At 45.3% G+C, this 11636-nt stretch overlaps 1 protein-coding gene across 1 annotated transcript in view; it reads left to right on the top strand.

Moving 5' to 3' along the window:
• Nucleotides 1-556: 556 nt before the first annotated feature.
• LOC118360224 (choline/ethanolaminephosphotransferase 1-like) overlaps nucleotides 557-11636 on the top strand; it is a 29904-nt gene continuing 18824 nt past the window's right edge. Inside the window, exons 1-2 of the mRNA XM_035739505.2 lie at nucleotides 557-864; nucleotides 1396-1929. Of these exons, the coding sequence (XP_035595398.1) occupies nucleotides 1510-1929 (420 nt within the window). The 5' untranslated portion in view covers nucleotides 557-864; nucleotides 1396-1509. The remainder of the gene's footprint in view (nucleotides 865-1395; nucleotides 1930-11636) is intronic.

Raw genomic sequence — 11636 nt, 5'->3', positions numbered from 1 at the left:
ACATGTGGCTCAATTCACAGGGGTTTCAGAGTCCCGCAATAAGAGGGGCGGCAGGTTGCCTAGTGGTTAGAATGTCATGCCATATTGGATTTGTAACTGTAAGGTTGCAAGATCGAATCCCCGAGCTGACAGCCCCTGAACACGGCAGTTAACCCTGAATAAGAATTTAACTTAACTGACTTGCCTAGTTAAATAAAAAGAAGAGCTACGATGCTGATGTTCTCTGTGTGTCTGACACCCCATGCCGTTGATCCACAATCCATAAGGCTGTACAGTGAAATATGTACGTTCTAATACACCCAGGGTGATTTTAACACATTATTGTCTTCTGTTGAATTTATATAAGAACATTCCAACCTCGTTTAGCATGATCTATTCCAATATGGCATGACATTTTTTTTTATCTGACGTTCTTTACTCGCATAAGATTTTCGACATGTACTTTACTCGCATAAAAAGTTGGTTATTGACGTTTATATATATATATGATTTTATATGTATTTATTTAGACCGGATAAGGCTCTTGATGCACCCGTAGCTAAGATTCCTCCCACTCCCCTTAGTGAAACGTTTTCCAAGTGAAAGGCCTATTGTGCGACGGAAGTGGGATATCCCTATTCCCTGTCAAATATCGCTCCGCTTTTCTTAAATATCTCTCCGCTATAACCACAAAAACAGCTCATAGCTCGTTGGGAACTAGACTCATTTGTGCGGGGATTAGACTCCTGCGTCTAGTCCATACACTTGTTAGTTACATATAAACTGACAAAAGGGTCCGAGGTTGCCGCATAGTTTAATTAGCACACTAGCTCTCAGGCAGACCACGATAGAGGCCATCGCTTCCGCATAGAATCAAGCATCAAGGTAAGAGATTTCCGAAGGACGACTGTTTGTCAACTTGTCTCAGCTTTTCATGATAATGATTGTATGGTGTTGACAATCTATTGTATGTTTAGTTAGCTACATATATTGATAGCTAGCTAGCTAGCTGACCAGTTGATTTTGTTGCTAACTACTATGATTGCATAGGGCAACATGAGATGAACTTCCTAGCTATATAACATTGCTTTTGAATGTTTTTTTTTGTAGACATGATTTGGTTACTATTCACTATAGGTAGACTTAAAAATGCCTGCCCTAAGTATATACCCTTCAATGCTAATTCAATGCCTTAGCTATAATGCAAGCCTTGCATTTATTTACTCTGTCTCACTGACTGCTGTTTGCAATATCAGCACAATCTATCAGGAAAATTGTGATATGCATGTATGGTTTAGCAGTAATTTTTTTTTTACCAGCCCTCCCTCTGCAGCTTGTGCCCAGCATGTTGCCATAGTCAAATTGTGCTCACCAAAACATACTGTCAAGTAAAAAATAACTCTCTCTCCTCATAAGGGCCAAGCCCAGGAAAACTGTTGTTACCCCACTGTGGATTCCCTGAATAGTACCAGGGTGGAGGCAGTCGTAGGCAGAGTGGGCGCCACGTGAAGCGTGGTTTCGGCTTCCTCCATGAGTAACAACGCTGGTCAAAGAGCTCCACGGACCCGGGCGGCGAAGGAAGCCCAGGGGGCAGGGGGGACAACGACATGGATCCCTCAGGACCAGAGAATGGACCCATCCTACAGGCCAACTACCACTGCAGCCCCAACCACAACATGCAGTGGTGGAGGGAGCTCCTGTGTCCTGAGTAAGCTGATCCAGCTGCCGGCTCCTCCGCTGTCGCGCCACCAGCTGAAGAAGTTGGAGGAGCACAGGTATAGCAGTGCAGGCCACTCCCTTCTGGAGCCCTTCATGCAGCACTACTGGGAGTGGCTAGTGGCGCGTGTGCCGGCATGGATAGCCCCCAACCTCATCACTATCGTGGGCTTGGCCACAAACATCCTCACCACATTGGTGTTGGTGTACTACTGCCCCACTGCCACTGAACAGGTAGGTGCAGGGGCACCGCTGGGAATTCTAGGCCACGGGGGAGAATTTAACGTTGGGGCCCTTTCACACACTGTCTATCACGTGACCCACCCTCCCACTGAGCACCCACATATTCATTATTGAACAGTTATTGCTACTAAGTAATAACCATGGAATAGTAGGTCAATGTTTGTTGTCACAGCTGTACGACTAATGTACACTACTGACAGGACATTGAGAAAAGACGAGAGCCTTCAGAATTTCTTGATTGAAAAGTATTGACTGTCAGATATAGCCTACCCATTTGGAGCCAAAGTCTAGATATGATTGTTTTGCCAATGTTTACTGCACTTTTTTCTAGATAAGTATGCTACATAGCCTAATACTATCCACATTGTCTGTATGTGAGAACTGTATTCTAAACCAGTTTACAGTCGCAGTCTTTGATGAACACTGTTGCGGTAAAACACCAGAATGTCACAAACCGGATCTTAAATGTCACTCCCTTGGCTGTGTCTGAAAATGTTACTAGCTGTCAAATCCTCCCTCCATCCTAGTTTCCTCAATTTCTCTCAAAGCTCATTAGAAGAGGAGGTCAAAGGGAGGGACCTTAGATCCTCTACTCCAATGCGATTTCAGAAGAATTTGAAGAAACGAGGCAAGGATTGGACACTAGCTCGTAAAATTTGTCACTAGCTATACCGAACAAAACATAAATGGAACAATTTCAAAGTTCATATAAGGAAGTCAGTGCATTTTTAAATAAATTCATTAGGCCTTAATCTATGGATTTCACATGACTGGTAATACAAATACCCCCCCAAAAATAGGTAGGGGCGTGGATCTGAAAACCAGTCAGTATCTGGTGTGACCACCATTTGCCTCATACAGCACGACATCTCCTTGGCATAGAGTTGATCAGGCTGTTGATTGTGGCCTGTGGAATTCTGTGCCACTCCTCTTCAATGGCTGTGCAAAGATGCTGGATATTGGCAGAAACTGGAACACACTGTTTGTACATGTCGATGGGTGACATGTCTGAGTATGCAGGCCATGGAAGAACTGGGACATTTTCAATTTCCAGGAATATGCGTCATGGGGCTGTGCATTATGCTGGAACATGAGGTTATGGTGGCGGATGAATGGCACGACAATGGGCCTCAGGATCTGGTCATGGAATCTATGTATTCAAATTGCCATCGTTAAAATGCAATTGTTTGCCACAGGGCACTTTGTTCACAACGTTGACATCAGCAAACCGCTCGCCTGCACGACGCCATGCACGCCATCTGCCCGGTACAGTTGAAACCGGGAATCATCCGTGAAGAGCACGCTTCTCCAATGTGCCAGTGGCCATGGAAGGTGAACATTTTCCCACTGAAGTCGGTTACGACTCCGAACTGCAGTCAGGTCTAACATGGGTTTGAATGAGAAGAATAGGAATACAGTGGTTGCTATGCTATACTAAACAAAACTATAAACTCAACATCTAAAGTGTTGGTCCCATGTTTCATGAGCTGAAATAAAAGATCCCAGAAATGCTCCATACACAAAAATCTTATTTCTCTCAAATTTGGAGTACAAATTTGTATACATTCCTGTTAGTGATAATTTCTCCCTTGCCAAGATAATCCATCCACCTGACAAGTGCTCATGGAGCTGATTAAACAGAATGATCATTACACAGGTGCACCTTGTGCTGAGGACAATAAAAGGCCACTCTAAAATGTGCAGTTTTGTCACAACACAATGCCAAAACTATCTCAAGTTTTGAGGGAGTGTGCAATTGGCATTCTGACTGCAGGAATGTCCACCAGAGCTGTTACCAGAAAATGTAATGTACATTTCTCTACCATAAGCCGCTTCCAACGGCATTTTAGAGAATTTGGCAGTACGTCCAACCGGCTTCACAACCGCAGACCATGTGTAACCACACCAGCCCAGGGCCTCCACATCCGGCTCTTTCACCTGCGGGATCCTCTGAGACCAGCCATCCAGACAGCTGATGAAACTGAGGAGTATTTCTGTAATAAAGCTCTTTTGTGTGGAAAAACTCATTCTGATTGGCTGGGCCTGCCTCCCCTGTGAGTGGGTCTATGACCCCACAAGCCCACCCATGCCTGCATCCCGGCCCAATCATGTGAAATCCGTAGATTAGGGCCTCATTTATTTAAATTGTCTGATGTCTTTGAAATGGTTAATTGTTGCGTTTAAAAAATATATCTTTGTTCAGTATATATGGTCCTGCTCCTTGGTCAATTAAGCTTACAACAGCAACTTTAAAAAGTTCAGCCGAGCCTAACTTAAAATTCTCTAAAACCTTTATGAACTATATATATTTTTTAAATTGGCATACATTTTTGCGTAAATCACCAACTGTCAAGTGTCAGTTGTGCAGAGGTGAGGACGGAGTCAGGCGCAGGACACAGAACTGAGTAAAACAACGTACTTTACTCTGAAAAATAAATAAGCCAAAATAAATCCACGCAGGGAATAACAAACCCTAACACAAAAGACAAACACAAACCAGGAACAATCACGCACAAAACATAATGAGAACCAGAGGGCTAAATAGGGAAATAATAATAACGTAATGGGAACCAGGTGTGTACAATCAAGACATAACAAATGGAAGGAGAAACGTGGATCTGTGGCAGCTAGAAAGCCGGTGACGACGACCGCCGAACAAGGAGAGGCACCAACTTCGGCGGAAGTCGTGAGAGTACCCCCCTCCGACGCGTGGCTCCAGCGGCGCACCGACACCGGCCTCGGGGACGACCCAGAGGACGAGGCACAGGGCGATCTGGGTGGAGACGGTGAAATTCCTGCAAAGGGAAGGGTCCAGTGTGTCCTCCACCGGCACCCAGCATCTCTCCTCAGGATTGTACCCCTCTCACTCCACGAGGTACTGCAGGCCCCTCGCCCGACGCCTTGAGTATACTGTGGCTCGCACAGTATACGCCGGGGATGTCCAGAGGGGGCGGAGGAACCTCCCGCACCTCAGACTGCTGGAGCGGACCAGCCACCACCGGCCTGAGGAGAGACACATAGAACAAGGTGTTAATACGATAATTGGGGGGAAGCTGCAACCTATAACATACCTCGTTCAGTCTCCTCAGGACTTTAAATGGCCCCACAAACCGCAGACCCAGCTTCCGGCAGGGCAGGCGAAGGAGCAAGTTTTGGGTTGAGAGCCAGACCCGATCCCCCGGTGCATACACCAGAGCCTCACTGCGGTAGCAGTTGGCGCTCGCCTTCTGTCGCCTGATGGTCCATTGCAGGCGTACATGGGCAGCGTCCCAGGTTTCCTCCAAGCGCGGAAACCATTCATCCACCGCAGGTGCCTCGATCTGGCTCTGATGCCACGGTGCCAGAACCGGCTGATAACATAGTACACACTGAAACGGAGACAGGTTAGTGGAGGAGTGGCGGAGGGAGTTTTGGGCCATTTCTGCCCAGGGGATGAAAGCTGACCACTCCCCCGGCCGGTCCTGACAATAAGACCGCAGAAACCTACCCATATCCTGGTTAACTCTCTCCACCTGCCCATTACTTTCGGGGTGAAACCCTGAGGTCAGGCTGACTGAAACCCCCAGACGTTCCATGGATGCCCTCCAGACCCTTGATGTGAACTGGGGACCCCGATCAGACACTATCCTCTGGCACCCCGTAGTGCCGGAAGACGTGTGTAAACAGGGCCTCCGCAGTCTGTAGGGCCGTAGGGAGACCGGGCAAAGGAATGAGACGGCAGGACTTAGAAAACTGATCCACAACACCCAGAATCGTGGCGTTCCCTTGTGACGGAGGGAGATCCGTCACGAAATACACCGATAGGTGTGACCACGGCCGTTGTGGAACGGGTAGCGGTTGTAATTTCCCTCTGGGCAGGTGTCTAGGTGCCTTGCACTGGGCGCACACAGAGCAGGAGGAAACATACACCCTCACGTCCTTAGCTAAAGTGGGCCACCAGCACTTCCCACTAAGACAATGCACTGTCCGACCGATGCCAGGATGACCAGAGGAGAGTGAAGTGTGGGCCCAACAGATCAAACGATCACGAACGTTGAACGGAACATACTTACGTCGAACAGGACACTGGGTAGGAGTGGTCTCTGAACATGACGCCCGTTCGATGTCCGCGTCCACCTCCCATACCACTGGTGCCACCAGGCAAGAAGCTGGAATAATGGGAGTGGGATCTGCGGACCACTCCTCTGTGTCATACATCCGGGACAGTGCGTCTGCCTTAACATTCTGGGAACCTGGTCTGTAGGAGAGGGTGAAAGAAAAGCGGTTGAAAAACATGGCCCACCTTGCCTGGTGAGGGGTCAGTCTCCTCGCTGCTCGAATGTACTCCAGATTGCGGTGGTCAGTCCAAATGAGAAAAGGGTGTCTGGCCCCCTCAAGCCAATGTCTCCACGCTTTCAGAGCCTTGACAACAGCCAACAACTCCCGGTCCCCCACATCATAGTTTCTCTCCGCCGGGCTGAGCTTCTTCAAAAAGAATGCACAGGGGCGGAGCTTTGGTGGCGTACCGGAGCGCTGAGACAGCACAGCCCAAAGCTAAGGAGGGATCAAGATGAGCCAGCACGGGAGCCGAGGTAAACAGAGCCTTCAGGTGACCCAAAGCCCTGTCCTCCCCAGCTGACCACTGCAGTCGCACCGGTCCCCCCTTCAGTAGTGAGGTAATGGGAGCCGCTACCTGACCAAAACCCCGGATAAACCTCCGGTAGTAGTTGGCAAACCCTAAAAACCGCTGCACCTCCTTTACCGTGGATGGAGTTGGCCAATTACGCACGGCGGAAATGCGGTCATTCTCCATCTCTACCCCTAGGAAGAAGACGAACTGTTGGAAGAACAGACATTTCTCAGCCTTGACGTACAGGTCATGTTCCAACAGTCGACCAAGCACCCTGCGTACCAGGGACACATGCTCGGCGCGTGTAGTGGAGTATATTAGACTGTCATCTATATACACCACTACACCCTGCCCCATACAGGTCCCTGAAAATGTAATCTACAAAGGATCGGAAGACTGATGGAGCATTCATTAACCCGTACGGAATGACGAGGTAATGAGTACCTCGTCATTCCGTACGGGTTAATGAATGCTCCATCAGTCTTCCAATCCTGGCCGGACAGATGCTAGGTAGAGCTCCAGCTGAAGTAGGAACTCCTGACACCCGGCAGCCGTCCCATCATACGCCCTCGGGAGCGAGAGCTGAATCCCACCGGATCCTGATGATGGAGAGGCAGACGTCACGGTAAGTAGCGGTGGAACCTGAGGAGACGACACAGGGTTCACAGGAAAAACCCCTCTCTCCCATCGGTCCATGGTTTGCAGCACGTGATCCATGGCTTTATCCAGACTGCAGCATGGTCGTGTGCTGCTGAACGCGCTCCTCCATTTTAAGCGGAGGGCTGGCTGCACCTGCTGACTCCATGTATATGGTGCGGGATTCTGTCAGTCTATCTAGAAGATAGCGAAGGAATCAGGCTCAGGACACAGGATAAAACTCCAACACACGAAAGACAATCACGCACAAACATAAAGGGAAACCAGAGGGTTAAATAAGGAACATAATCATGAGATGGGAACCAGGTGTGTAAACAGACAAAACAAATGGAAAAATGAAACATGGATCGGTGGCAGCTAGAAAGCCGGTGACGTCGACCCCCGAACGCCGACCAAACAAGGAGAGGGAACAACTTCGGTGGAAGTCGTGACAGTATCTGTCACGATCTTCCTCCTCTTCATCTGAAGAGGAGAGGCGAGAAGGATCAGAGGACCAAAATGCGGCGTGGTATGTGTTCATGATGAATGTTTAATTAAAGAAAGAACTGAACACTGAATACAAAAACAATAAACAAATAAAGACTCTGAAGCTATCATAAGGACTGTGCTGACACAAGCAACTAACATAGACAATCGCCCACAAACAAACAGTGCAACCCAGGCCACCTAAGTATGATTCTCAATCAGAGACAACTAATGACACCTGCCTCTGATTGAGAACCATACTAGGCCGAAACATAGAAATGCCCAAATCATAGAAAATCAAACAGACTGCCCACCCCAACTTACGCCCTGACCATACTAAATAATGAATACAAAACAAAGGAAATAAAAGGTCAGAACGTGACAGTATCCTAACTTCAAAGTCTTTTAAAATCTTTTTAAACTAACCATTTGCATAAACTAACTCTTGAACTGTTAAAGCTAGACTCACCATATTAACTTTCCCATGTTCAGGCTATCCTATCTATCAATCTGAACACAATCGCGAAGCTATCAAATTTAATTGGTCACATACACATGGTTAGCAGATACATTTTTTTTATTGTGCTTCTAGTTCTGACAATTTAGTAACATCAAACAAGTAATATAAGAAATTCCCAACAAATTCCTTATACACACAAATGTAAGGGATGAATAGGAATATGTACATATAAATATATGGATGAGCGATGGCCGTGTGGCATAGGCAAGATGGTATAGAACAGTATATTCATACACTGCTCAAAAAAGTAAAGGGAACACTAAAATAACACATCCTAGATCTGAATGAATGAAATATTCTTATTAAATACTTTTTTCTTTACCTAGTTGAATGTGCTGACAACAAAATCACACAAAAATGATCAATGGAAATCAAATATATCAAACCACGGAGGTCTGGATTTGGAGTCGCACTCAAAATTAAAGTGGAAAACCACACTACAGGCTGATTCAACTTTGATGTAATGTCCTTAAAACAAGTCAAAATGAGGCTCAGTAGTGTGTGTGGCCTCCACATGCCTGTATGACCTCCCTACAATGCCCTCCGGTGATGCGTTGTGCAGACCGCACTACCCTCTGGAGAGCCTTGCGGTTTAGGGCGGTGCAGTTGCCGTACCAGGTGGTGACACAGCCGACAGGATGCTCTCGATTGTGCATCTGTAAAAGTGTGTGTATTTTAGGTGACAAGCCAAATTTCTTCAGCCTCTTGAAGTTGAAGAGGCGCTGTTAACAAGCTATAGTTTTGGCATGTCATTTTTCCAACAATTGTTTAGACAGATTATTTCACTAATAATTCACTGTATCACAATTCCAGTGGGTCAGAAGTTTACATACACTAAGTTGACTGCCTTTAAACAGCTTGGAAAATTACAGAGAATTATATCATGGCTTTAGAAGCTTCTGAGGCTAATTTGACATAATTTGTGTCAATTGGAGGTGTACCTGTGGATGTATTTCAAGGCCTACCTTCAAACTCAGTGCCTATTTGCTTGACATCATGTGAAAATCGAAAGAAATCAGCCAAGACTTCAGAAAAAGAAAAAATGTAGACCTCCACAAGTCTGTTTCATCATTGGGATCAATTTCCAAAGGCCTGGAGGTACCAGGTTCATCTGTACGAACAATAGTACGCAAGTATAAACACCATGGGACCACGCAGGCATCACACCGCTCAGGAAGGAGACACATTCTGTCTCCTAGAGATGAACAGACTTTGGTGCGAAAAGTACAACTCAATCCCAGAACAACAGCAAAGGACCTTGTGAAGATGCTGGGGGATAACGGGTACAAAAGTATCTATATCCACAATAAAACAAGTCCTTTATCAACATAACCTGAATGGCCACTCAGCAAGGGAGAACCCACTGCTCCAAAACCGCCATAAAAAAACCAGACAACGGTTTGCAAACTGCACATGGGGACAAAGATTGTGCTTGTTGGAGAAATGTCCTCTGGTCTGATGAAACAAAAATAGAACTGTTTGGCCATAATGACCATCGATATGTTTGGAGGAAAAAGAGGGAGGCTTGCAAGCCAAAGAAACACCATCCCAACTGTGAAGCACAGGGTTGGCAGCAACATGTTGTAGGGGAGCTTTGCTGCAGGAGGGACTGGTGCACTTCACAAAATAGATGGCACCATGATGACGGAAAATTATGTGGATATATTGAAGCAACATTTCAAGTCAACAGTCAGGAAGTAAAAGCTTGGTCGCAAATGGGTCTTCCAAATGGACAATGACCCCAAGCATGTTGTGGCATAATGGCTTAAGGACAACAAAGTCAAGGTATTGGAGTGGCCATCACAAAGCCCACACCTCAATCCTGTAGAAAATATGTGGGCAGACTGAAAAAGCGTGTGCGAGCAAGGAGGCCTACAAACCTGAGTTAAATCAGCTTTGTCAGGAGGAATGGGCCAAAATTCACCCAACTTATTGTGGGAAGCTTGTGGAAGGCTACCCAAAATGTTTGATCCAAGTTAAACAATGTAAAGTCAATGCTACCAAATACTTTATTGAGTGTATGTAATCTTCTGACCCACTGGGAATGCGATGAAATAAATAAAAGCTGCATTAAATAATACTCTCTACTATTATTCTGACATTTTCACATCCTTAAAATAAAGTTGTGAGCCTATCTGACCTAAGACAGGGAATTCTTACTAGGATTAAATGTCAGGAATTGTGAAACTGAGTTTAAATGTATTTGGCTAAGGTGTATGTAAACTTCTGACTTCAACTGTATGTATAGCTTACCTATCGTATGAATATCCTTTTCTGACTCAAATAGGATTCCCTAAAGATTGCTTTGATGTCCGAAATATTTCAAGTCAATATTACGTATATTTGAAAATATCTACATTGGTCAATCCTAAATAGATTTTTATTTCCTATTACCAAGTCATTTACGGTTTCTTTGCCTTAAATTGTTCCGCAAGGAAAACTAATCTGTGAATTCTGAAACGCTATCTCTGGTGTGATGAATCACGCTTCACCATCTGGCAGTCCGACAGACAAATCTGGGTTTGGCGGATACCAGGGGAACACTTCCTACCCCAATGCTTAGTGCCAACAGTAAAGTTTGGTGGAGGAGGAATAATGGTGTGGAGATGTTTTTCATGGTTCGAGCTAGAGGTCGACCGATTATTATTTTCCAACGCCGATACCGATTAGTGGAGGACCAAAAAAAAAGCCGATACTGATTAATCGGCCGATTTAAAATAAAACTATATATATATATGTGTGTATTTATTTGTAATAATGACAATTACAACAATACTGAATGAACACTTGTTTTAATGTAATATAATACATGAATAAAATAAATGTAGCTTCAAATAAATAATGAAACATGTTCAATTTGGTGTAAATAATGCAAAAAGTGTTGGAGAAGAATGTGAAAGTGCCATATGTTTTTAAGTTCTTTGCTCCTTTGCATCCCTCTCCTTGCCGCTACCTGGGCTCGAACCAGGAACACATCGACAACAGCCACCCTCAAAGCAGCGTTACCCATGCAGAGCAAGGGGAACAACTACTCCAAGTCTCAGTTTATTCTTTCAGTAACCGTTCCGTATTTTATCTAACGGATGCCATCCCTAAGTATAAATAATGCTGTTACATTGCACAACCTTCAATGTTGTCATAATTACGTACAATTCTGGCAAATTAGTTTGAAATGAGCCAGGCTGCCCAAACGGTTGCATATACCATGAATCTGCGTGCAATGAACGCAAGAGAAGTGACACAATTTCACCTGGTTAATATTGCCTGCTAACCTGGATTTCTTTTAGCTAAATATGCAGGTTTAAAAATATATACTTCTGTGTATTGATTTTAAGAAAGGCATTGATGTTTATGGTTAGGTCCACATTGGAGCAACGACAGTCCTTTTTCCCGAATGCGCACCGCATTGATTATATGCAAAGCAGGACACGCTAGACAAACTAGTAA

Source organism: Oncorhynchus keta, chromosome 27, assembly GCF_023373465.1.
Source record: "Oncorhynchus keta strain PuntledgeMale-10-30-2019 chromosome 27, Oket_V2, whole genome shotgun sequence".
Lineage (NCBI taxonomy): Eukaryota > Metazoa > Chordata > Actinopteri > Salmoniformes > Salmonidae > Oncorhynchus > Oncorhynchus keta.
Note: the sequence above shows the minus strand (reverse complement) of the source record. Positions and strands in the feature narration are given on the sequence as shown.